Source organism: Temnothorax nylanderi, unplaced genomic scaffold (genome assembly GCF_030848795.1).
Source record: "Temnothorax nylanderi isolate EJ_2023f unplaced genomic scaffold, tnyl_v1.0 TNYL_tig0022_pilon, whole genome shotgun sequence".
NCBI classification, from domain to species: Eukaryota; Metazoa; Arthropoda; class Insecta; order Hymenoptera; family Formicidae; genus Temnothorax; species Temnothorax nylanderi.
In genome coordinates, this window is record NW_027249084.1 from 521,174 (window position 1) to 547,003 (window position 25,830).

A 25,830-nucleotide genomic window follows, 5' to 3' on the forward strand; every position below is an offset into this window, starting at 1 on the left:
GCTGCCGTGAGTTCAGTCAGTTCAGTGGTGCACGATCGGTCGCGTGATACGCATGTCGAGAGGCACGCGGATCGCGGGTGAAAGAGAGCCGAAAGAGCAAAACTAAAAGAGCACCGAGAGTCGCAGACGCGCGCGCGCGCGCGCATACATACATTGCACATTGCACGCCGCACGGCACTTACTTTGCCTCTGCTCTACTCTGCTCCACTCTGCTCCGCTCTGCTATACTCGCGATCAGTTACTTTCCACCTACCATTTTTCGCTCGCGCGCTATCCCGTACGCGCGCGTGTTTCTCGACTGAAGTTCGCCGAAGGACGGACCTTCATCTCACGTTCGGCGACCAACTTCTCGCCGTACGGCGCGCGGCACGCAGCGAGATCCGACAACGTGAGCGGCCCGGAACATGAAAACACTTATGGAGAATCAGCTGTCCTGGCTCGCGCTGTTCATGACCGCCTTGTATTCCCGTGAGTATTCATCATTCCAGCCTCGCACAGCCTCCCTGCCCTCACCCGCCCCCTCGCCCCCGTTCTAGGCCTCTGCTCGCGCGCGACGACCGGCGACCGGCGTTTTCGCTTCTATTACGTTACAGCGTCAACGGAGGCCCCGCTCCGCGCATTTATTTTCTTTGATCTCGCCATCCACTCCGTCCTCCCCCGCCACGATTGCAGAAAGTGCAATTAAGTCGAGCTGATCTACGGTCCTCGAGGAGCTTTTAATTGGAGTAGATTGACAGAGAGCGGACCGAATCGTACAATTCCAGGTCGCTCGTATCGAAATATCGCGCGTTCCATTCCCTTTCACGTGATGCTTCTCGAACCTCGTTTCGAGATCTTCTAGTGGGAGTTTTCGAGATTACTCCGCGTTGACAAAGTACCATTAGACACTGCATGTGAGGATTGTGAGTTTGTCAAAGATTGATTTATAGAATTAGGAAGAAATAATAGGCAAAATATGGAATAATGAATTAGTAGATAAGATTAAGTAGTACGTGGTTGCGTGGAAAGTACGAGTTATGTTACTTTTGTAAACCAAGTTCACTTCTTGGCATACGCTGAAGTCGACGGAGATTGATTTGATCGAGATATCACTCCGCGTTCTTTACTTATCTCGTCTCTTCCGATCGCCTCGCGTTTCTCTATCCGATCCGGATCTTTCCTGACGTGAATCCACGTGCCTCGCCGCTGTAATATGCAAGAGTTACGCGCGTTTCACGTCCCGACATGCGTGAAAGTGACGTGGGATGAGGGATGACGTTTAAGGGATGAGGGATGACCTACATCTCCGCAAAAAACAATTGGAGCCGCGCGTGGTTGTCGCGCGTTGATTGCAAAGTCATCAAACTTGAAAATTGATTCGCGAAGGAAACAAAAAATGCGCGCGACACGATGACCATCGCGACGTACAATTTCACGTAGCTCGTATTTCTCGCGAAAATATGGCACCGCGTGCGAACGCTCGCTCGCGCTCGTTCGACGCCCAAACACGTCCGGTCTTCGAAAATTCTCCGACGAAATTCTCACGTTGTAGAGTCGACATCCGGACGGAAGACGGAAGTCCGGGGGCGTTATATCGCTTTTCCGAACTTGGCTCTCTCGTCGCTTTCGGGACGAACGTGTAATAAGTGCCGCACGCGACAACCCGTCGCCTCTTTCGAAACGTAGGTCAAGGACGGCGCTCCAAGTGCATAACGGTGGAGGAGGATCGACGGCGTACTAGATTAAAGCAGGACGCGCGCGCGCGCGCGGACCCCGTCGACACGTCCCGGCGACGTCACTGCTGAAAATTCACCCAGATTACGCGATGTCCAAAATTGGGACGTAAGACGTCTTTAAGACATCTTTAAGACGTCTTATGTCTCGATTTGGGACATTAAAACATTTTTAAGACGTCTCGTGTCTTAATTTTGGACATTGCGTTATCTGGATTAGGATAAGAACGTTGAAGCGCGCGAGATGAGAACGCTAGAGTTAGGAGAGACGCCAAATATCGCGCGGGCGTTTCCTCGACGTCTCAACTCGAGTTGACGTCAGTGAACGTCGATTGCGCGTAAACAGTCGTCGCGCGGTGCCAAGTGTCACGGCGAAATTAGAAGTCGATAATTCGGGGGTGTGTCACGACGTAGCGAATAATTTCGCGCGAAATTATCGCCGGACTCGATCATCTCTCCGATATCCCGATCGAACTTTCGAAAGATATTTTTAACGAGGCTGCAAATTATACTTGAAATTAATCTCGCGCGGAAATTTAACTTTACCTTAGTTCGCGCGATCTCCCTCCCCTCCCGCCCTCGACCGGCCCCTTCTAGTTCCGGAGCGAGGGACAAACGATCGGTTAAACTACCTTTATAAAGTTAACGGTCGACGCGACGGCGATCGTAAAAAGGCGGGAAAATTTCCCGCGATGGAAAATGTTTCGCTAGGGCTCGCTCGATTCGGGCTCGTCTGAGGCGCCGTGCGAATTACCGTGGTAATTGGCCCTTTCCCCCCTCCCCCCCTCCCGCTGTGAAATCGGGACGTTTAATTAGAATAATTAGAGCGAAGATTGATACTAGCGTGCGAGCAAAAATTCTCAAAGTATCGACCAAGTTTTATCTAATTAGGTCGCAGACCCAAGTTCGGGTGCGCTTCCTCTTCCCACCTTCTATCTTTCGGCGCGGCGCGCGGCGACGCGATGTCCCGAGATTATCGAAGGGGCTGGATATCCGGTTTTGGGGGCCGAAGGAAGCTTTTCGACAATTAGCGCACCAATTTCTGTACCGTATTTCGCTCGCCCGAGTCGTTTATTTTGCGTAGCGTACGCGAATCGATTTTTGCTAACCGTACGTTAATCCATCCGGCGTCACTGTGCGCAAACTAAAATTTAGCGATTGAAAAGAATCGCGATGAAATGGTTTTTTGTCGAGTTGATCCCAAAGCCCTGACGAAATATTAATTAGAATCAAAAAGTATTAAATTTTTCCCGCATCCCTTGCGGATGTTTTTCAACGACGAGAAAAAACGTATACGTATATATAACGCATGTTATAAAAATCACTTCAAATTTTCAGTTTCCAAATAAAAGACAATTTGAGTTTAAAATGTACGTATCGTTTGAGCGAGATTTAATTTTCGTTCGACACGTGCCGGAACCTGACAGATATTAAAATAGAGAGTAGAGCAGAGCGGGGCTACGAGATTCAGATTTACTTTATTGATTAAGAAGCTGGCATCCTTGAAATAAACGGCCGACACGTGCCTGAGGGCGGGGTCGGGGGGGGGGGGGCGGCACATTCAAAGTGTCGAAGCGCGCACATCTGAAACTACCGGGGGACCCGAATTTAAAGTCGCTCCCAGAGGCCAGACGAGCTTTAACATACGAAGAGCGATTAGTCTCGCAACGAGAATGTCTGCAAATTGTGTTTACGACGTTTTAGAGAAGAGACCGATGACGAGAATCGCCGGCCTTGAATTTCATTCAGGGTATATATTCGTTTTGTGGTGCATCTCGCGCGCGTGCATCGCAGAAAGCGAGTAAACAGAATTGATCCGCAAGTCCGCTTCCTGTTGACTACTCGCGGTTGCGAATTACGCATAGATTTGTAAACACTAATCACTCCATTGATGATCTGGATCGCAGGCAGGTCATTTCGATTCATAACGCCGTTATAACGTGTGACGTCGCCACGCGTGACGTGTGACGTTTTTTTCTGAATAAATTCTCAGACGGATTTCCTGAACGATGTAACATTGGATTACATCATCGCTCGAGTCGCGCCGCTCGCGCTAACGCACCCATATATACGAGCTTAGATAATTGACTTGTTTATCAAACTTTGTTAGATCCATCTTTCCGTCTCGCGTCCGTATCGATTATTTCGTTTAATCGCAAGTAATTCTGTTTCGTATCTCCGTTATTATAGAAGAGAAAACAGAATTTAAAGTTTATTATTTCTATGAAAATTTGCAATACGACTTTATCTAAACATTGTATCTCAGGAATTAGTAATAATGGACATAAGACCCTTATCATCATATAACAATTTAAACTTCTGGTATATTGGAAAAGGTATTAACTCCAATTTTGACAGAAACTGGAGATACGATTCTTTATCTCTAAGGTTTTCAGAATTATAATCGAAGACTTTCGCGAGACAACGCGAGAGTCCTTCAGTTTTTTTCCACATTTGGTCCACATAATCGGACCAGATGATGACTAATGATGAAATAACGCGGCGATAAAGTCGAAAGTTGTCGCGAGAGCGGCTCGTCTGGCGGTTCTCTATACAGATCAGTCCTTTCGCGACAGGACGGTCTCTCTCCGCTATACCGAAATAGCTTCGGCGGCGCTCGACAACCACGTGGGTGACTCGCTCCGTTACATCGTACGAGATGACGTAGCGGCCGGTGATTGGCCGAGCGGATGGGCGTGAGTCTCGCCTCACCTTTACCGACTCACACGCCGATCTCGGCGCGGCGTCATCGCGTCACGCCATGGTCGCGCCATACGCGAAAAGCATCCTCGGCTCGGGCCGACCGAGCCAGCCGTTTTTCCTTGACGGGAGTGACCGGGGACCGCGCGAGAGAGAAAGAAAGAGATATAGAGAGCGGAGAAAACCGTCGAATGTCGGATGTCCATTTCCACCAAATGCGGATGAACTTTAACCTCGGTTTAATTGATTTTTTATCTTTTTTTAGTTTTAAAATTTCGAAAAAGATAATAAGTAAGTTGAACAGAGATTTAAAGTTAATCTACATTGGTAGAAATGGACGGGAGACGTGCGCGACAGATGCGAGGAAGAGACGGAAGCAGAACAGCCGGTTTGCCCGCTCGCGCGCGGGCGCGCGCTCACGCACGACGCATTCCACAGAGTTTAGGTTGTTCCACGTAACTACGGGCGCGAGAATGAGGACTTGTTGCGTGACGGAGAGGAAGAGGGAGAGAGAGATATGTAGAGAGAAGAGCAGCGTCGCAGCTGCTTCTCCGCGCGAGTCATGTGACTGACTTTGATCCGCGTGTCTATATAGCACCGCTGATATTTTCGGCAGATTCTTCGAGACTGCATTAATGCCTCTTCATTTTGCGTCCCGCGTCTTTTCCGCATCATCGTACCCTTCTCCTCCTTGCGTGGAGTATGTAGTAACAGCGGGTTATTTTCTCTCTCTACGTCGCTGCTATTTATTCTAAATATGTATGATATACAATGCGCGAAGTGACGTTGGTATAACAGCGAAATAAACAACGATAAACGGAGCTATAACGCACGAAAAGAATGAAAAGGAATGGAGCCGATGTAATAAACGTGTACGGCGAGGCAAATTAATTAAAGTTAGCGAAAATCTTGCCGTTCATATCATGCGTATACCAATGTCATATTAAATGCGGAGAGAGTGCCAGAAGGCAGTGCACGTAAAACAAACAGCTACCCATTTCCTCTCTCGCGAGATTCATCTTTCATTTATGGGAAAATAAAACCGAGATGAAATAACGAGTTGTACGCGGTGGATGCTCCAAGGATGCGGATATATTATTGTAATAGATAACTCCATTTTTTCGCTAAATGGAAATATTATTCTCCGCTCCAAGTCTGGCTGGAAATTGCGAGCCGTTCGGTTAGACTTGATCGCGTTAATCTGTCGGTTGCTATTTTCTATTACTCGTGTATCGTAATACATTCTCGGCACGCAAGTTTCTATATATACACACACAAACGATTCTATAAATACAACTTTAAACCTACAATTTTTCTATTCACGACGAGTATCGTATCGTAAATTATAGATCGTGCGAGACGGGCTTGATATTGTCAAGGAAATCAAGTAGCGTAGCTTGTTCAAAAGTATCGGTGTTTACCTCGAATTCGTTACCGCAAGAATTTTCGCGAGTGTTCAAACCGGTATCGATATTCGTGGCAAATACGCTCGAATACATACAGACGACTGAGACGACGCGACGTCTCGTAAAAGCGCCGTCGCGAAGTGTCGTGCAGAAAGAAATGTATCGATTAGCGCCAATATTCGATAATGCAAACTGCAATATGTCGCTAATAAGCGTTAATCAACTTAAGCTGTAAAGATGAGTCAACTTGGCGTTATTTAAACGCGACGCTAAACGGTCGCTAAACGCTTGTGAACCGTCTTGCCTGTAATTCCGATTAAAAGGCAGGTAAGTTGCAGCGACAGTTTCAATTTATCAATGGATTAACGATTCGCCGTGCTTTCCGTGGATTTTCCCTCCAAAAAAGAAGATTCTCCCCGACTAATAGGAATTAACGTTGAAGCCAATCACTTCCCAGCCGCGATATGTGGGGGGATTTCAGGATGTTTAACATAGAGAGAGAGAGAGAGAGAGAGAGAGAGAGAGAGTACTAGGCGTTATTGCATTGCCGGAGCAATTTTCTATTTTTATCTCGGACATTTAATGTTGAAATAAACGAGCGACTATCCCGCAACGGCTTAATATAACGTCCCGATTAGATTAACACGGCTCGCAGACGCCACATAATATGAACCAGGATCCGTGTTATCGTACTATAATCCTTAACGCGTAGTATCATCCTCCGGGTATTTTTGACCCATTAATCACGACTCGGGGAATATACGATCGAAAGTATTATCCGTTATCCACGTGCGACACTATAGAGACATAATAGTTATCTGAGATTATTTTATTAGTCAATTAAACGCAACGCGGAGAGAAATATATTGAATTTGTATTAATATTTCGAAGATAATTTTTGCCGTCGCACAGTGGGAAATTCCGTGCTGTTTTTGGACAAAATTCTTGTGACAGCACAATTTTTAAGATATCCCGTTGATTTTTTTTTTTTAAATGCTCAGGAAGACTTGTGCATTAATGCAGTACTGCGGAAATATATTTGTCGCACAACGAAAATTGTTAAACATAGAGTGCAATCCAGTAAATATGAAATTCATATGCAAAAAACGGTAATCCCTTCATAGACACAAGCTTCTAGGGTATAGTTTAACCGAGATGGATATCATTTTAATTATGTTTCAAGTCGTTGATAACAAATTCAAGCTTTAAATTTCAAAATTAATTTGTTTAAACAAATTATCTCAAAGTAAGATGTTTTATAAATTTTTATTTCAAAATCTGTGGATAGAATTACATAGAAGAAACATAGTAGGCCTTCAAAGTAATATCTTTTAGATCCAAATTGTTAATAATAATTTACGATTATTTTTTTAACTTAAAGTATAATATCTCCTATATCTTTATTTAAAGGAATTAACGGAAGATCATCAAGCGAAATGAATATAATTTTCATGATTTTTGATAGCTGATTACGAATTTAACCTCAGAATTGCAAAATTAATTTGTTTAAACAAATTTATTTAAACAAATTATCTGAAAATAATATTTTTTATGAATATTTATTTCAAAATCATTCTGCAGATGGAATTACATAGAAAAAATAGAAAAAGCCTTCGAAGTAACACCTTGTAGATCTAAATTGTTAATAATAAAGGTTGATTATTTTTTTATAATATTTTTTATTTAGTATTACACAATAAATATATATTTGTATAATTTTCTGAGTTTTTGTTTTATAAAAAATATTATTTTCAGATAATTTGTTTAAATAAATTTGTTTAAACAAATTAATTTTGCAATTCTGAGGTTAAATTCGTAATTAGCTATCAAAAATCATGAAAATTATATTTATTTTGCTTGATAATCTTCCGTTAATTCCTTTAAATAAAGATATAGGAGATATTATACTTTAAGTTAAAAAAATAATCGTAAATTATTATTAACAATTTGGATCTAAAAGATATTACTTTGAAGGCCTACTATGTTTTTTCTATGTAATTCTATCCACAGATTTTGAAATAAAAATTTATAAAACATCTTACTTTGAGATAATTTGTTTAAACAAATTAATTTTGAAATTTAAAGCTTGAATTTTTTATCAACGACTTGAAACATAATTAAAATGATATCCATCTCGATTAAACTATACCCTAGAAGCTTGTGTCTATGAAGGGATTACCGTTTTTTGCATATGAATTTCATATTTACTGGATTGCACTCTATGTTTAACAATTTTCGTTGTGCGACAAATATATTTCCGCAGTACTGCATTAATGCACAAGTCTTCCTGAGCATTTAAAAAAAAAAAATCAACGGGATATCTTAAAAATTGTGCTGTCACAAGAATTTTGTCCAAAAACAGCACGGAATTTCCCACTGTGCGTCGTATGCACGAAAGGCCTTTAACTAAAATAACGTTGTCATATCTCCTACGCGTCAGATTAAAAATGAATCTATTTTTATGCGCAATCAGCTTATTGCGAGTTGTTCATTATGTCGGGCGACCATTCCGCCCGTATAGGTCAGTCACGCGACGAGGATAGCACGCGAAAGAAGAGCTATCGTGCAGGGTCATCGTCATCGTCATCTGTCCCATCCATCCCATCCATTTGTGCCCACCCATCCCGTCGTCGTCGTCGTGGAGCGCGAGCGCGGAAAAAGAGCAGACAGTAAAGCCGGAACAGACGTTGTTTTCGCGTAATTATATGCGCGTAACACTTACCGGAGATAAGATAATGCTTTTCGCATTGACGTAAATGAACTGTCGGTCAATTATTCAACGATTTTTGCGACCATTCCCCTCCCCGGGCCGAGAAGGTCGCGGGAAAATCCGCGCGCGACCTTCTTATCATCGTCCTTATCATCGTCTCGTCGTTTTGTCTATTTCGCCCGTCGTCTGCACTCCGCCGGATAACCCAGAGAGATTCATTAACCTAATACGCCCCGCGATCTCGCTTATTCTTAACGTCAATCATTCCGAAATTTCATATCCCATGGCGATCGTTCTCGCGAAACGACGGACACAATGGCATTTGCTGCCTTGCCCACCGCCATGGTTATGGACAATGGACCACGGCTACTTGTAACCGATACATGCTGGGTAGTTTCCCATTGTCGTTAGAATTCTGGAGCAGTCCGCGCTTTAGCTCTGTCGGAATTAGGAGATGCGGAGTGTGCAACTCGAAGACGCGTAGATAAAGATGCACGATTATGATTTCATTTATAACCGCAAATGGAATTAATTTGTAGATAGTGTGTTTGTAAACAAAAAGATTTGTAGCCACTGGTCACCGCTTTCGATTGATGACGTGGATAGGAAGTGTGATGTATAAAAGATGAGATTGCGTATCTTGTAGTGTAGAAGATGAAGAAGTGATAATGGTTATTGATCAATACCGGCATTGTGACGTAACATCTTATCAATGTCTAGAAGAAGGTACACGGTGCCGTGATCTTTGTTTAATCTTGCAGTGGCGTGACTTACTAACAGGCCAATGGTGCCATCGGTTTCGCGTTTTTGCAAATTTCTATGCAAATATATTCTCGGTATATATAGACAGTCTGAATCACAATTAACGCAGTAGCTAATTTTTCTTCTATACTTTCAAGAAAAAGGCTGAGCCGATAATTACACGAATACTGTACTTGAGAAAGATTTGTTAAGACAAAAGTTTCTGCTTTAAGGGATTAAAAATGAATTTTTACGGAAGATTATGAGAATTTTTACGGGTAATCTTTTTAAGAGTTACCACGTTTTTCTTCTTTCTCTTTAAAGCGAAAGATCTCAAAATGGAAATTGATTTCGTTCGGAAGTGCCGGAACGAGCAGTTTTTTAGTTTGATCAGAAATAGAATTTTTTTTTTAGGGAAACGCATAGATAAAACACTTCGTACGAGCTTGAGCGTGCATGACGTCCGGTCATGTCGATCTGACACTCGCGTGCATGACGCGTGAGCAAGCGAACGGCACACGCGTTATATTCGCACGCGCGTTTAGCAGTCGTGGCGGCAAGGCCAACCTACGGGTTGGCTCGCGATTGGTTGTGCCGGCATCGTACGATGGTCCCATCACTCCCATCTCGCCTCGTTATAAATACGAGCCCTAACCAACCTCTTCCTGCTGCAGCTGCGTGCATGCGTGTGTGCCTGCGTGCGGGCATTAAAGATGAGCCGCCAGCACGTCGCGTACGCGCATTGACCGCTCCTTGGCTAAAACGTCCGACGGATCGATTTTCCAATCGACACAGACGAATTTCTGGCCGTATGCTTTGCGAGAAAAAAAAAGAACGAACAATAGACTGAAAAGAATATAAAGTTATAAATTCATAAATATGCGATGTTCTCTTCCCTACAATAGAACTCCTGACGTAAAATCTGTTGTTTACTAAGTACTTGAAATTAAATCGGGGGCTATACGAGATCGCGAGTTTCCGAAACGTCTGCTGTGCGCAACGTAAAACGGTAACAGGACTCGCGATAATATCGTAACGACTTCCGTGCGACTAATTACGCGACAGAAATCGAATTAAAGAGAAGTGCATAGTTGCGGAGAATGTGTTAAAAATGTTAATTACCGAATTAATTACGATCGCAATTACCCGTGGAACATGAGTCGATTACTAATCGAAGCCGTTATTAGACGCGATTAAAATTGTAATTGTCGCGATTCGTATAATTCTGAATAATAAATCGACTCATCCCGGAGACACGTCCCGGAGAATCACTGGTGCCAGAATAGAATTACACACGGAACTCTGTACTGTACCGTCTCGTAAGCCGGTATTCTTCTCACGAGTGATATCTTAGCCGAGAGAGGTGAAAGCAAGTAGAAGCGCTAGAGAACGAAATGCGATCGGGGATAGGAAAATGGGTTACGATGTATAGAGGGATGACCATCTCGGAAAAGAATATTTATATTTTTATTCACTTATCCGTTACTAAGGCAAATATTAATAAAATTACGATAATTATTGCAATTATCGTAGCCCATTTTTTTCAAGTAAGAGAATATTTTATTATTATTTAGTTAAAAAATTATGTCTTTAAATAATGATTTATAATCTCGTATGTATCTCTGGAGAAAATTACGATTATATTACGAGTATATCGAGAGATATTTCAAGAAGACATATCGTTGTGTCATTCCAATCGACGACTACATAAATCGTTCGAAACGGACAAATCGCGTTGGAACGGAGCTATTTGTTTAATCATCGAAGGACAGATCGCGGCCAGACGACGCCCGTCGTCCCATTGTTGCATTCGGTTTACAAAACAATTGCACCGCTATATAGGGTGGGCCGCGGCCAGTTTCGCGGGCGGCTCGCCGAATCGTTCGGTCGTTACCGCGGTAGTCGGTCCGCGACGAGCTCTCCAATAATTTCAATAGTTTGTAGTTAAATTTAATAACGTCGGTCGTCGGGGGTCGGGGTCGCCGCACGAGGGATTTAGTCGCGTAGTTTGTCGCACGCGTCGCCAAATCGATGCGTAATGACATACACATGCACGGCTGTTGAGGGCGCGATGCATCCCGTGCCCTCTTTTCCTCCCGTAGGATTCGCGCTTTGTCCCAGAGAAACGCAGCTTCCCCGTACGGCAAGAGTTTACTCGGTAAAGAAACTTGTAGTGCGCGAAACAATAAATAAATATATAAATCTTCAGCTGGGACGGATTGTCCCCTTAGACTCGAAGGAATTGAAAGAAACACGCGAGGTTTCCTTCAATCCCTACGAAGTCTAACGGGACAATTCGTCCCAGTTGAAGATTTATATATTTATTTGTTGTTTATATCGCGCAAATATTTTACAAGCATCACGATTTAACGTTGTAGTACATCACATATCCTAACTCAGCAGGGCTGCTCACCGAATTTAACGAATAAATTTTTTAATCGAGTCAATTTTCCGACGATATTCTGTTTTCTCGAGACTTTACCTTGTTTACGGTAAATTTACATAAACGAATATGCGATTCTTCTCTTCAATAAATAGTACGGGGGGATCATATTTATCGTCGTATGTTTTAGCAATCTCATGTCTTGGTAACGATGTAGCATCAGCAGCAACTACAAACATTAATTTGCAATGTTTATCTGAATGTATGCCGTGTTTACAAATACGATGTATAGATTGCAAAGATCATTCAATATCTGCATTACGTGAGCGAGTAATCCATTTTGAGATATATTGAAAGCGATCATTAATAAAAGCGACAATTTAGTAGTCTGAAAATAAGTACTACTGAACTATGTAAAAGTTGTTTACAAGTCTCACATGATTCTTTTTATACAGAAAGTTAGTCTAAATTGCTAATTCGCGCATCCTCATTTTCTGATATTACGTCGATATCCGTTTTCTATTTTGCCTCGCCGACGTCTCAAATTAAATGAGATCTCTTGCATAAAACATTTTGACATGTCGAATAATTTGCAAGACATATCGACAAAGCGGAAGCTTGAACATTTCCATCGGGTTTTAAATATAACACCCATTTATTTTGCTTTTTCATCATGACGGCGAGATGTAACGTTACTTTCCATTAGCAACCGCCATCACGCGTATACAGAAAACTTTATATTAGACCAAACACAGGATAGGAGGTGGCAGAGAGAAAAGGGGAAGAAAAGTTGCAGGTGTTACACAGAGAGACGAAGAGCAGAGCGGTCCTACTGCCAGTTCTCTTTTATTACCCAGGAAGTGGCACTTCCAGGTAATCGGTTTCGAGCGGAAGTTATAAGTTCGTTTGGTATCGAGAGAAAAGTCGATCTTGACCCGGTTCCCACTTTACCCTTCCCTTACAATAGCTTGTTTATTACGAGGGAAGTGTAAAGCTCTCTTGAAAGTACTTAATAATTTTGCGGAGAATGTCCCGAGATTCGCATCCTCTCCTTTAAAAGCGCGGATACGATGTTCCTTTACCCTGCTCCCGGAGTGTTTGTACAGAATGTCCCGGCATCCTCCGACTTTAATTTAATGACGGATTCTTTGATCAATTTAGAGTCGACCTTCTCTTAATTAAAATTTCGAGGCACCGATAATTTTCGGGATATAACATTAGAGTGCAATTAAAAGAACGAAAGTCATCCTCTTGTATCGAGTCAGGGAGTCACCAACCTTTTTTTTTCGTATTTTGATTCGAGATTTATTACTAATTGTATGATATTCAATGTTGGTCGTTGAAAAGTCGTGACGCTAGCTCTTCTCGAAATTTTTGTTTGTAATTAACCTTAAATTTGCAAAACTATCTTTTATATCAGGATTAAAGCGAGGTTTCCTTAGGCACCGAGTAAATGTACGTATATATGTATATATAACATTTGCGAACTGTGCATACGGCGTAATTGGTAATGAATTCCCAAAAGTTGGAATGAAAAGCACGACGAAAGCGCGGCTAAACTGGCAAACGATGCTCCCCCATTAAATCCAAATCAACTTCCTAATATGAACGAATGGTTTTTCGCCAACGGCATCACATGACGCCGTGATAATATCGCGCGCCATTCGTCATCATTAGCCCGGACGGCGAATGCATTTCCTGTGTTTTTTATCCCGCATCCCGAATTCGCGTGTGACCACCGATATACTCACACGCGAGCAACGCGAGCGCGTCTTACATGTATGCCCGCAGCCGCCGCCACCACCACCGCCGCCACCGCCACCGCCACCGCCACCGCCGTAATTTTATTTTCAAAATTCAGACACAAAGGATTTTAGCAAGCTAGCTCGGAATCATTATAACAGATGATAGACAGGTAAAGGATAAAAGATAAAGAAGACAGGCGCATAGAGATCCAAGTAAACGGTTGAAAAATATGGAAACATGTGGTTTTAGCGAATTAAGCCTTGAGAAAATATGCAATATTTCTCTGACATCTTTCCTATTTTTTCTTTTTTTAATCAAATCGAAGCGAAATTTGTTGTTTTATTGAGATTTTAATTCCCAGTAAAGGTTCATCAAATAACAGAGTAATGGGATCATTTTTCAATGTGACATAATATTTTTTTTTAATCCAGTCGAAGTGAAATTTGTTGTTTCATTGAGATTTTAATTCCTCGTAAAGATTCATCAAACAAGTAACAGAGTAATGAGATTACTTTTCAGCGTGATATAACGGAACTTTAAGAACAACGTCTCTCGCTGGACAGACGCGTACGATATCTCGCGATACGACAATTCCATCGGAATGAGAGAATATTGGGGATCCGTTCGAGTATGAAGTTCTAGGTGCAATCTGCATTGTTTCCACGTCAATTAAACTTGTTTGATATTTCCGCTGCAATCACACCGCAACGGCAACATCGATTCCGCGTGCTCGTCGCGCGCTTAATCGAATTCGAGAAACAGCGCTGCTCTTTGCGATTCCCTTACTAATAACGTTGTTATCGATGGGGTCGATGTATCGGGTCCCTGTTGCCTCTTATGCTTCGCGAATCGACCACGTTTCTCTCTCTCTCTCTCTCTCTCTCTCTCTCTATCTCCCTCTCTCTTTCTCTCTCTTTCTCTCTCTCTGTTGTTAGCTAACCCGATTATCGCGTTTCTGTTTCAGTGCTCGCTAGCTGCCGAGGTGAAGAGTGCGGACACGACGAGCTGGCGAGGTGCGCTAGGCCCCTCGAGAGAATCAGCAACAGCGACCTGAGTTTCGTCACGAAAAAGGAGGATATCGACAAACTATGCCCGTGAGTTTTCTAGTTTTCTTCTCTCTACGCCAGTCTACGCCAGTCTACGCCCACACGGGCGATCTCTTTAAGCGGAAAACGTCCGTTGTTATTCGCCGTCTTTGCATGTTCCATGAGGAGAAGACGTCGGCGCGGGTTACGCTGACGTTCCGTTTCGTGGAGAATTTCGTGACGGTCTTCCTCCACGCTTTTCCTCCTATATACCACTTTCTTCTCGCGCCACGAGGAAATTTTTCGCCACGAGAAAAATGCCCGGTCGTTTCTCTCTCTCGTCGCACTTCGTATCAATTTTAAGAACGTGCCGGAACGCCGCGGAGCTTAATCGCGCTAATTGTGACGTCGGGGAGAAAGGATAAGGAGATATAATAATGTTTACCGCATTTGACGATTTCGAAATTTTTCTCATTTTTGTTATATTTAAAATTTCTACCTAAAGACTTTTTAATCGACTCTACTGACTGTCATCGTCATGACAATACGACCATTGGTTTTGGTCAAATTAATCGTCAAGACGGTCAAGACGGATCGTGGGTTTAGGTCCTTCTAAATTGATATAATTTTGATGCTTATATATGTATATAAGCATCCTATTTAAATAATTTAATTTATTGCGAAAAATATTACCTCAGCCAGGGTTCGAACCTGGAACCTCCCTCATTCCGTGTCATAAGGTGTCGTATCAATTCGATCACTGAGGCATGTGGTGAAGGTCAATCCAGACAAACTTGCATAAATGCATAAGCATATATGCATAAGGAAATGGATTGGTCTATTTCCTTATGCACACATATATGGACCAATCAATTTTCTTATGCTTATGTTATGCTTATGTTTATGCGCTATGCAAGTTTGCCTAAATAGGCCCTAATATTTATCGCAATAACACGTATTAAAATTTCTGCTCCCTACTAATTGATTCCGGCTTCAGGCATACGAAATATTAATCATCGCGACGTAGCTCATCGTTAAAAAGTCGATCGGGGTAAACTCTATAGGCATACCGAGGGGGACGATTCATCGATCTCTTGCAAAATTGGAAATCGATCCGAGAATAATATCCGACGTTCGTTCGGCCTTAGTCTATTATATCCGTCCGAATTCGCGATCGTATCGGGGGGTCTCTGCTCCGGCTTATCACAGCGGCGATGCTCGATCGCTCGGAATCTCTCTCCGCGCCGTCGGGCACTCGGCGCGGTACGTATGTAATTGAGTGGATGATTGCATGCAAGCTGCCGGATATTTCGCGCGATATTTCCAGTCCTAGTATTCGACGAAGAATCTTATTACGGTTGCAATTTAGCCGTATGCCGACGATAGCGCGCCGACCCGAGAGGAAATTCGGCTCATTTCATGGAACTTTAAATTTCATTCAGGCCCAGTTTCCGTGTATGCGCCCCGTGCGCGCGCCCCGACAGGTCGTAGCCGATTGACAAATTATTAATCACGATGCTCCGCACCGTGCACGCGCGCGCTTCTTCCGCAGTCGTATACACGCATGGGAAAAAAAGGATTTGCTATTATAGCAAATCTATTCGTTAAATATGGGATAACTAACATTTTTTTGCAGCAAGAGCTATTAATTTTGCAATAATAGCAAAACCTTTTGTCGCAATAGCAAAAAGTTTTGCTGAACCTTTTGCTACTTAGTATAATTGCAAAAAGAGTTTGCTACTATTGCTAAATTATAGCTTTTGCAGAAAAAAATGTTAATTATCCCTATAGTAGTAAATCTTTTTCCGTGTAATGAAAGCTACTGGCGCTATCAAAATTGCGCTATCAAGACGATATTGCGCAATATCGCACTATGATACTTCTACGTTTGTTCTTTGACGCGATTGTACAAATCGCACTTTACACAAAGTGTACAAATCAGTTTTAGATAAGATGAAGAACGCACATCATGCATGCATATATGCCTCTATTAGTTACCCGCTATATGTCGAAACAGTCGGAAAATTTCTAACACGTTACGCAAATATCGATCTGCTCTCAATGTTTCAATGCGGCTTCATATCCAAGATGTATGATATTGGTTCGTATTTATAGTCGCGTTTGTGCTGAGCAATTCAGTTGGAAACTTCTTGAGAAATGATACGATTCAACAGAATGGATCTTGAAAGTCAATTTCATATTCGTGACATCATATTAATAATCGTGATTCAATTGAAGAGAGGCTTTGTCTTGAGACACGAGTTCGAGTTCTATTTCTCGCTTGTTCCATTGATTCTTGAGAGAGGATCGTATTGTCTTTGAAACTCGTATCATTTAATTCAATTGAGGAAGACGGTACATCGTTCAACCCGGAAGTGGTTTGAAAAGAGGTTTAAAATTAGAACATTTTGCATGTTAGTCAAAGGTAAAAGAGTAACAGTAACTATGCTCTTAAATATTTTTATCGATTATTATTTTGTCCGATAAGGAAGTAAATATATCATAAACAAATTTTAAAAACCGAAAAGCTCTGATAATTTCTTATCCTATCTTTTATAAAAACTATAATATATAAAATATAATCTTAATACGTTTTCGAAGTTGACTGTGCATGTTCTTGATTAATCTTTAAATTAATACAATTTATAAATGATAATCGTCGAAATTTATAAATAGTACAAGATGATTAATTTCTTTGGCTTCTTGGTTAAAATATAGCCGCTTTTTCTGCAATTATTTATCGGATGACAAACATTTCGTTAACGCAGTCGAATAAGTTATTTTTCTCGGTTTAATAGTAGTGACATTAATTTTTTGCGATTATGCATATCTTTGGGGTATTCGCGATTCTATATATAGATTATACATTGATAAATTTCCATTTTTTTCCATCAATTCCGAATGCTTAAATAACAAGTGATTTCTTGTTTTTGTTACAGAGATCTCGAGGCAGGTATGAAATGCATCAAAAGATACACGATAAATTGCATGCAGGAGAAGCAGCGGGAGCACTTCAACTCTCTCTACACCGGTACCAACATGGCCATCATGGAGCTTTGCCAAGACGGCCCGTACCAGGACGGTAAGTGCTCTTGCCTAAATCATCGAACCGATTAGATATTTGCGTCTTCAATATACAATAATAATTGTCAGTTGAGAATATACGTATATATAAGAGAGAGAAATTATTTGCAATATTACGAAATTGATTCGCGCGATTGTGTGGATAAGAGATTATAGAAAATAGGAATCTGTTTCTTTAGCTAAGCGTGTTTTTTTTATGCATTTAAAATAGAATATAGCATTTTGAATATAAGCATTTTGAAATTAAAATGGAAAAAGGACGAATATGAAATTAAAGATAAAGTTGAGGCACCGATAAGCAGAGACACTCGTTACATCTCAAAAGTTCTATTAAAGGTATTTATTTTACAATTTGAGATTTGATTGTTTCGAGGATAAAGCTTGAAAATATTCCATCCTCCGTAAATCTATATAGATCTTGCTCTCGAAGAGAGAAATAACGACGTGCAAAGTCATCCGCGCCAGTCGACAAAGCCAGAGTAGTCCGTTTGCCAATTGGGCAAGCAGCAGGCATCAATGCAATTCCAAACTGTCGGTCTCCAGTCGGAGATAGCACTAGACTCAATAATGCATCCGGCACTCTCGAGATTACGGGAATATCGCGTAGATTGTCCGTGGGTCGATCGAGCCGGCATGACTCTTCATAATGTACTCTCCTCCTTTGGAGAGAGGCACTGTAACATAATGAATCGTTCACAAGGAGAGTAATATCGATTCCTCATGCTGTGTACAAGTCGCGTAATGTACGGCTAGCCTATCGTAAACAAGAGCCGGGAAAGCGGCCTTCATATTCAAAACTATGATCTCAAAACACGACGCGAGACTAGTGCGTCAGTCAATGATACATGTATACACTCTTGTAATTATAGGCTGCGCTCGTAAATAGCTTGAGTTGTTTTTCTAGGAATAGAATCGAGAATGAGAGAGGAGAGCCAGTTAAGTCTTAATCAATTTCAATTTTTATCTGCAAAATAATTTAATTATCTATTTTATTAATTATTATATCGTCGTACAAATTGAAATGACTATGTTCCAGAGAATTAATACGTATATATGTATATTCTTTGTTTTTACTAATATACTAATATTAAATTACATATTTCCGCAGGCTTGTCAAGTCTGGTTGATCGACCTCAAAATTTCATTATCCGATACCTATGTTCCTACGAATATGCAATTGTCCAATAACAGCAATGCAATTTTCTGTTCGCAGAATTCTTGAAGCACGCGCCGTGCATGCAAAAATCCAGAGCCGAATACGAGTTGTGTTACAAATCGTATCAGAAGACTCAATCACTAATGGCCAACCGCTCAATGGGACAGCAAGACATCAAGTCCCTTTGCTGGTAAGTCGAAGAAAAGTTACCTTGAGATATGCACATACATATAAATGATTCATTTAAATAAACACTGAGAAAAAATGTTCTAGATTTTAGTAAGTATTATATAGTTTGCACACAACTATGACTCCATTTACTAAAATAAAGAAAATTTTCCTTTTTATTAGTATATATGTATTCACTGAGAAAAAATATACTAATAAAAAGAAAAATTTTCTTTATTTTAATAAATGGAGTCACAGTTGTGTATGCAAACTAATATTTAAACTAAAATCCAGAACGTTTTTTTCTCAGTGTAGAATAAAAATAGTTGCGATATTTACTATTAATTTCAATTATATAATCCGGAAATCATTGAGACGAGCGAAAAAATATTATAACTAAGGTGGCATCACTTTTCCTCGGGACAACTGATTTTATTATATTGTAAATAGAATGATTAGTGCTGTGTTGTAAAATTCATATCGTATCAAATCTACTTATATATATGTACTTGACCGAAATTTCTACATCTTTGCAAATAGGATGCAACTCATGGTCCATTTGCTTATCCGACAAAGTTTGTTAGTTTGGCAACGCGGAGGTAAACTTGGAACTCAAAGCGCGAGTCAATTTGACCTAGCCACTTTTCAAAATGTAGACCCTCGACTGTTTTATCTGAATACGCCTTATTAACTTTTCCGTGTGTGAGAATAAAATGGAGCAGTATAACATTTGTTTTTTTTTATGAAAAAGAAAGAATGCGCGTTATTTTTGCATATTATTTAAACAAATCCAACGGATAAATATACTCTGCGTACCTACTTATAAAAGAAATAACTGGATAATAAAATATTTTGCTATATAATTTATTTATGGTAATTGTATTAAATCGTAGATTGAATCATGTTCTATTAAAAATTGCTGGATTTTATAACATAATTTTTTATTTTACGAAAATTGAGTTAAAATAAAACATAAGGAATCATCAAGTATAACATTAAATTCTCAATGCGTCGCATCCTCCTGTTTCGAGTGCATCTACCCCGCGGGTATTGATCAGCCTTTTTCCCGAGGTCGATGTTAAATCTGAGGAAAAATCGAATTAAGATTATGACATGAAGGAGACCGTCAGAGCGAAAGCAAAGTACGAAACACGGACAAATAGGTTTAAGGCAATACTCGAAATTTCGGCGTTTTGCATTAGCGCAAAGACGTAAAATCCCTCGACTGCGATAATTTAACACTTAAGAGCTCGCCGGCGAAACAACTGCATTAATAACGAAGGGCGTTGCTCAAAGGAGTTCGCGCAAAAAGAGTGTAATCAGTCCTTTAGGTCGGAAGTTTCACGCTGATGCCTGTACAGACACACAGGGGTGTAATGTCATTAGCGTATCTCTACCACGGTCTACTGCAGCTTTTGAACTTGCGCATCCCTCGCGAAAGGGGGGGACGTAAGTAGTATGATGCTGACCCGAAACTGGATAACAGGTCCGCAAAAACACATTCCTCGCGTCATCTTGTTTCTCCGCGGTGATCCAATTAAACCACCGCGGGCGCGCTCTCCTGCGAAGGGAGAAAATGTTATTCTACAAAAAAGAGGGGCAAAATATCGTGAAAAATTAAATGGAGATTTATTCTGTGTGAAGTTACGAATAGTTTTTTAAAATAATATTTTAGAAAGAGACAACGGAAAAGTGATGCACCTTGAAAAATTTTATGAATCGTAATGTTATTGATTTCCGCGCGGTTGTTCTCCAATTGTAATTCGGATCTGTTGCGTTTGCCCAGTGTTTTACAACAATAAAACTCATTTCATTTCATTTGGGCGTTTTGAAGAGGGACTTTGAACAGAGGTCTGTGATATTGTTTGTGCAGCGCCTTCCAGGAGTACTTGGAATGCTCTCATCATACGGTGCGCCGTCAGTGTGGCGATGATACAGCGCGATTCACGAAGGACTTCCTCGACAGAATGTCAAACTCGCTGATAAGCGTGAGTGTATTTCATTTGACCTCATGTTTCATTGGCATCGAAAGTATGCATGCTGAAGACTCGAATTATTGCTCCGTTTATAATTGATTTTAATTGCTGTCGCAACCACCGGCGTGTTCGAAAACATTTTGATTTTATATTTTGATCGTTTAATCATTTATTTTGACCATATTTGACAAATGTGGAATCGATTTTTATATTTTTTAACGAATTTGAAACTTATTTCTTTTTCTGGAATAAAATTTTAAGATAAGTTATTATATTTCAATTTGTTAATTTTTGATATTTGAAAAAAGCGAGTTAATTCCTCATATTATTTAATAAATACACATATATTGAATCTTATTATCGTAATGTTGACGATTTAATTTAATAAGTTTTACATATATATTTTTCTTTGTTAGTTTCTATTGACATTATTATGTAAATATAAATCATTTTTCTGAATCATTATCTAATATGTGCGTATGTCGTAGAGAATTATATTATCGTATTTAACTCAGCTTATTTAAAAAAAAATTAAAAAGTTAATTATCTGTTGAATACCTAATATTTATGCTATTTCTAATATAATTTCGGAAATAAAATATGGAGCTGAATAAAATAAAAGCGAACTTAGCGAATGACCATCTTAGTAAATGATCATATTAGCATGTAATAAGGTCGATAAACCGAGCAAATTAAAAGAAGGGCGAATCGTTTGTCTTATTTGTTACAGGCGCACTGTAACACCGAATGTACCGTGTTCAGCGGTGCTTCAACGCTAAATCTCTCTGCTATTATGCCAATGACGCTTATTCTCCTTATGAGGTACTTTACGTAATTGGTCTCGTTGTCAGCCAAGATTATTTTTTATCTTCGAAAGATAGAGAACGGGGAAACGAGAGAGGGAGGGATATACAGAGAAAAGGAATCGGAGGAAGAAGAACGGAGAGATGAGGAGGAGGGCGCTCCTAGAACACGGGGAACAGGAGGCAGCCCATTGGGCTTTTATCGTGCTTTGCTTCAGAGAGAATATATTCCTTATTTTCGAAGAGTTCTCGGAGAAAGGCTGAAGAAGAGGCCGAAGCGATCAAAGGAGAAGAAAGGAGAGCGTCGAGGCAAAAGAGGATATCGAGAGGGAGAAAAAGAGAGAGAGACACAGGGGAGGAGAAGCAGCGTTTCTTTCTCCGAAAAGAATATATTTTTCATTTGCAAGATGATGCGAGAGATCGCAATAATCACGATTACGGAAGCAAGCAACAACGAGAGATCGGTATTAAGAGCCAAGGGGGGGACGAGGGGGAAAGGAGGATACTTGAGAAATATGTTATGAAAAAGCGGAAGGAAGAAGAAGCGGGATCGCAGAAGGGGATTTCCAGGACGACTCTCTTCCACGCACGTCACGGAGATATCGCGAATCAAACGATAAAGCTGACGCGATATACCGGAGAATCCTTTCAATCGATCGTTCAATGCGATCCGCTAGTCCGTATCGATACCGCCACGCAAGACTGATCCGATTTTTGTGCGGTTTTGTTGCGAGATAAGAATGAAATAAAAATACTTCTTATTAACCGGCGAGAGATCCTTCGCAGGCTGTCCTTTGGAATGGCCGCGCGCGTGTGCTGTTCTGGCGAGTACGCGAGGTAGGATCTGATCTTCGAGAACACGTGGCGTTTAAATGAAGTCGGCGAAAAAGACGACAAAGGTAAGACATTTATAGCGAGAGGGAGGAAGGCAAACGCGTCTTCCCGGCACGTTTTCGCTTCGATTTTGAAAAAGGGCGCTCGTGCGGAACGAACGAACGAACTATCGTCGCCCTGAAATCAATTTCACCGAATAATCGCGATCTACCGATTCGCGATAGAAAGAAGGAAGCTCGGCGAGCAATGTCTACGTAGAGTAGAGAATTTCTGCTCGATCAGAGAACAGCGGCGGTGCGTTCCTTCACGCGCGCGCGCGCGCGCGCGAGAGAGTAGCGAGCGTGTTTCGTTAGAAAATGCGATCGCGCCGCGTCGATTTGACAAGCACGTGTCCCTTTGCTGAAAGTTAAAAAGACATCGAAATTGACACGTTATCACGACTCATCCGAAATGGAAAGTTTTCGAGAGAGGATCGGTGTAGCTATAACTCGCTCTTGGAATATACAGCGAGCCGATAGCTATAACGAAGCTTCGAAGCTAGGTATGTCAAACTAATTTTCCCTCCACGGATTATACGAGCACTGCCGCGCTATATGTCAGAGGCCACGTACTTTCAATATTTGCGAAATGAGCGAGATCCGAAAGTTTGAAGAGTACTTTTTAATTCCGTCGTCATAATGTGGCTTTTAAAAAAGTTTTAAAATTCTTTCTCATCAGAATGCATAGAGAATCACGGGGGAATTTTGCGCAATTGAAAATAACCGAGAGATAATTAGACGACCGGAGATAGCAGAAAGAATCATCGATCGATAAAAATCTTCGTTTAATATCCGTAAATGATACTCGTGCGCGTAAATATTTGCGAGATGCTGTTCATACAAATGAAACAAATATGGAACTCGAGGTGTGTTTGTGAGACCACGTGTTGTGGGCCATTTGCGGTGCATTTGGCACGTTTGCTCGAGGCACGACCGGTTTGTACAAATGTCACGCGAAATCCTAGCTAGAACCGGATACGGATGGGTCTATATTTTTCTGAGATCTGATGTAGTGTTGTACGTGTTACCTAATAAGGACACACGCGCACGATCGCGATTGTACTCGCTGCACAAATGATAGTATTAGCACTTGCATTGTCGTGTCTTAATTATTAAGTAGATGGAAAGAATGACTGTGAGAGTGCCGGTGTGAGAAAGTATGTGTGGCCATATTTTCATGTCGAGTCGATTTTCGTCATTAAGGTATCACGCTGTCATTGAATTTGCATGTTGCATTATTGCGTTTAGATAAATTTTATTGAAATAAAGTTTATTTATATATACAATGTTAGAAATACTTTGAGGGGAGGTATATTCTTTCAAATGTTTCAAACATTTCAAAAATTACCGAACCGGCTGGCGAAATGTAGCGCTCTTAGTAGGTTTTAGTTTTTACCAAAGAAAAATTCATTTTTTGTAACGAGAAGATAATTCGATTAACTGAAAACTTTTATGGCATGTTTGTTACATTATTGTCCATGTCGTAAATTAATTAATTGTAACCAATTGTTTGGTTTATGAGTTATTATAAAATCCATATGAGAAAGTCACGGCATTTAATCAAATGTGTCCCATTCACGCAATTATCGATATTTCTCTATTATCCTGCGCGCCGTGCCATTCGGAATATAATGCAGATTAATAATCTAGAAATTAAATTCCCTTCAACAGGGAGCACGTTTATCGATAGCCTTACCCATATATGTGTGTATAATGCGTACTCGATGTCGACATCATTTGTAATTTATCACTTCCTAGAGAATTCCGCGCTTTTAACGGCGCAATGTTAAAACAAACGGTGAATTTTCCGTGAAAGAGAATACGTTTTTCTTCTTTTTTTTATAGATTTTCCGAAAGTCGTGTAGCCTCCCCGTTTAATCAGGGGGAGAGATCGTGGTATGCGTGGAACACAGAGATATTTATTTGTAATATATAGCTGATTAAGGAAGCATTGTAAATATCATCGAGCTGTCGAGCTTAAGAAAAATGTAAGATAACTTAAATACATTCACAATAAAATTCATTATATTTTTATTTGAGGAAAAAAAAACGGAGGAGAAAGCTCTGCACCTGTCCCGTTAATTCCAACATTGTCGTGACAAGCTCCTCGGAGCGCGACGTACGAGCTATGTACGGGCGCATTGTGCATAGCGTAAGTACACGTGCGCTCGTGTCAGAGTCTCGTAAAGTAATAAACTCCCTTCAACCCTTTCCCGGTGATGATGATACAGCGTTCCTCCAGGGACAATACGTCGCGATAGACGCATAAACACCAAAAGCCGTCGACCCACGCTGTGCAGCTAGTAGCGTAGGTGCATCGATAAATGACGGATTATCAAATTTACCGGATCCTTGATTTGCATAAAAGGATAATTATATTCCTGTAGGACTGATATTAGTTTTTCGGGTTTATATGCAATGTTATAAAAAGTTGCCGCGATCATTAAATAAGCTTTCAACATACTTTTATCTCTGATTTTCAATATCTTTCGAAATATTATATTCTTTTTTTTTTTTATAAAATAATCCTTTCATTTTCCACGTTGGAAAATTATAATCCTATTCGAAGTTCTAAAAGACAAGTGTACGACGAAAATATTTTTTTTTTACTTAAGAAACTTATTTAGGAACAGGAATTAACAAGAAACGGGAAAGAAACAACGAAGAGAGAGATACATCTCGAAAAAAGGTAAGTTCGCTGCTTATCTGTTAACTTTTTAGCTGTACGTAAACCGGCTTTTTTTAAATTACCGACAAATAAGATACACGCGCCATACAATATTTTAGATTAAGTTTATATTATTCTACAATAGTAAGGATATTAAAAATTGCGATTTTATATATATATAATCAGTAAAGAAAATTAAAAATCAAATCGCGAAGAAAATGCGACGTCTCATTTTCTTCATTTATTAAAATAGTTGGTTTTTCTCTTTATCTAAAAAATTTGGGAAGGCGATAATTAAAATATATATATTATATTATTTTGCATATACATATGTATATCTTTTTTTCTTCCCTCCTGTTGAGATGAAGTAAATTGGATGCAGTTATGTAATAAAAAACCAAGCATTATTTTCGTAATTTTTAATTCTGTATTGCAAAGTGATCATGAACAGGACAGGAGATTTTCTAAAAACGCATGTAACACATGAAATTGTATTTCAGGAGGATTTATAGTTCGGCCATTATATTTGAGATAATGTTGGTGCAGAATTGTATTTCTAATGTTTCGAACTTAATGAAATTTGCTTTATCGGAAAAGCAAGGTTTTGGAGTTGGTTCCGCATTGCAGAACCGCGTCCAATTGTATCCTTAATTACGTAACGAGGATCTAGATCTGATGCA

At 40.5% G+C, this 25,830-nt stretch overlaps 1 protein-coding gene across 1 annotated transcript; it reads left to right on the forward strand.

Moving 5' to 3' along the window:
- Window positions 1-24,505, forward strand: LOC139769362 (uncharacterized). The gene is made up of 6 exons (XM_071700337.1): window positions 1-468; window positions 14,363-14,492; window positions 17,363-17,505; window positions 18,721-18,853; window positions 20,705-20,819; window positions 21,538-24,505. The coding sequence occupies exons 1-6, from the start codon at window positions 405-407 to the stop codon at window positions 21,640-21,642; spliced, it is 690 nt and encodes a 229-aa protein (XP_071556438.1). The 5' UTR covers window positions 1-404; the 3' UTR covers window positions 21,643-24,505.
- The last annotated feature ends 1,325 nt before the right edge of the window (window positions 24,506-25,830 follow it).

Bases quoted from the DNA above. Each gene is read 5' to 3' on its own strand.
- LOC139769362 (XM_071700337.1), top strand. From the start codon at position 405: ATGAAAACACTTATGGAGAATCAGCTGTCCTGGCTCGCGCTGTTCATG. The intron at 14,493-17,362 runs GTGAGTTTTCTA...TTTTTGTTACAG, and splicing joins GATATCGACAAACTATGCCC to AGATCTCGAGGCAGGTATGA. The intron at 18,854-20,704 runs GTAAGTCGAAGA...TTGTTTGTGCAG, and splicing joins GACATCAAGTCCCTTTGCTG to CGCCTTCCAGGAGTACTTGG.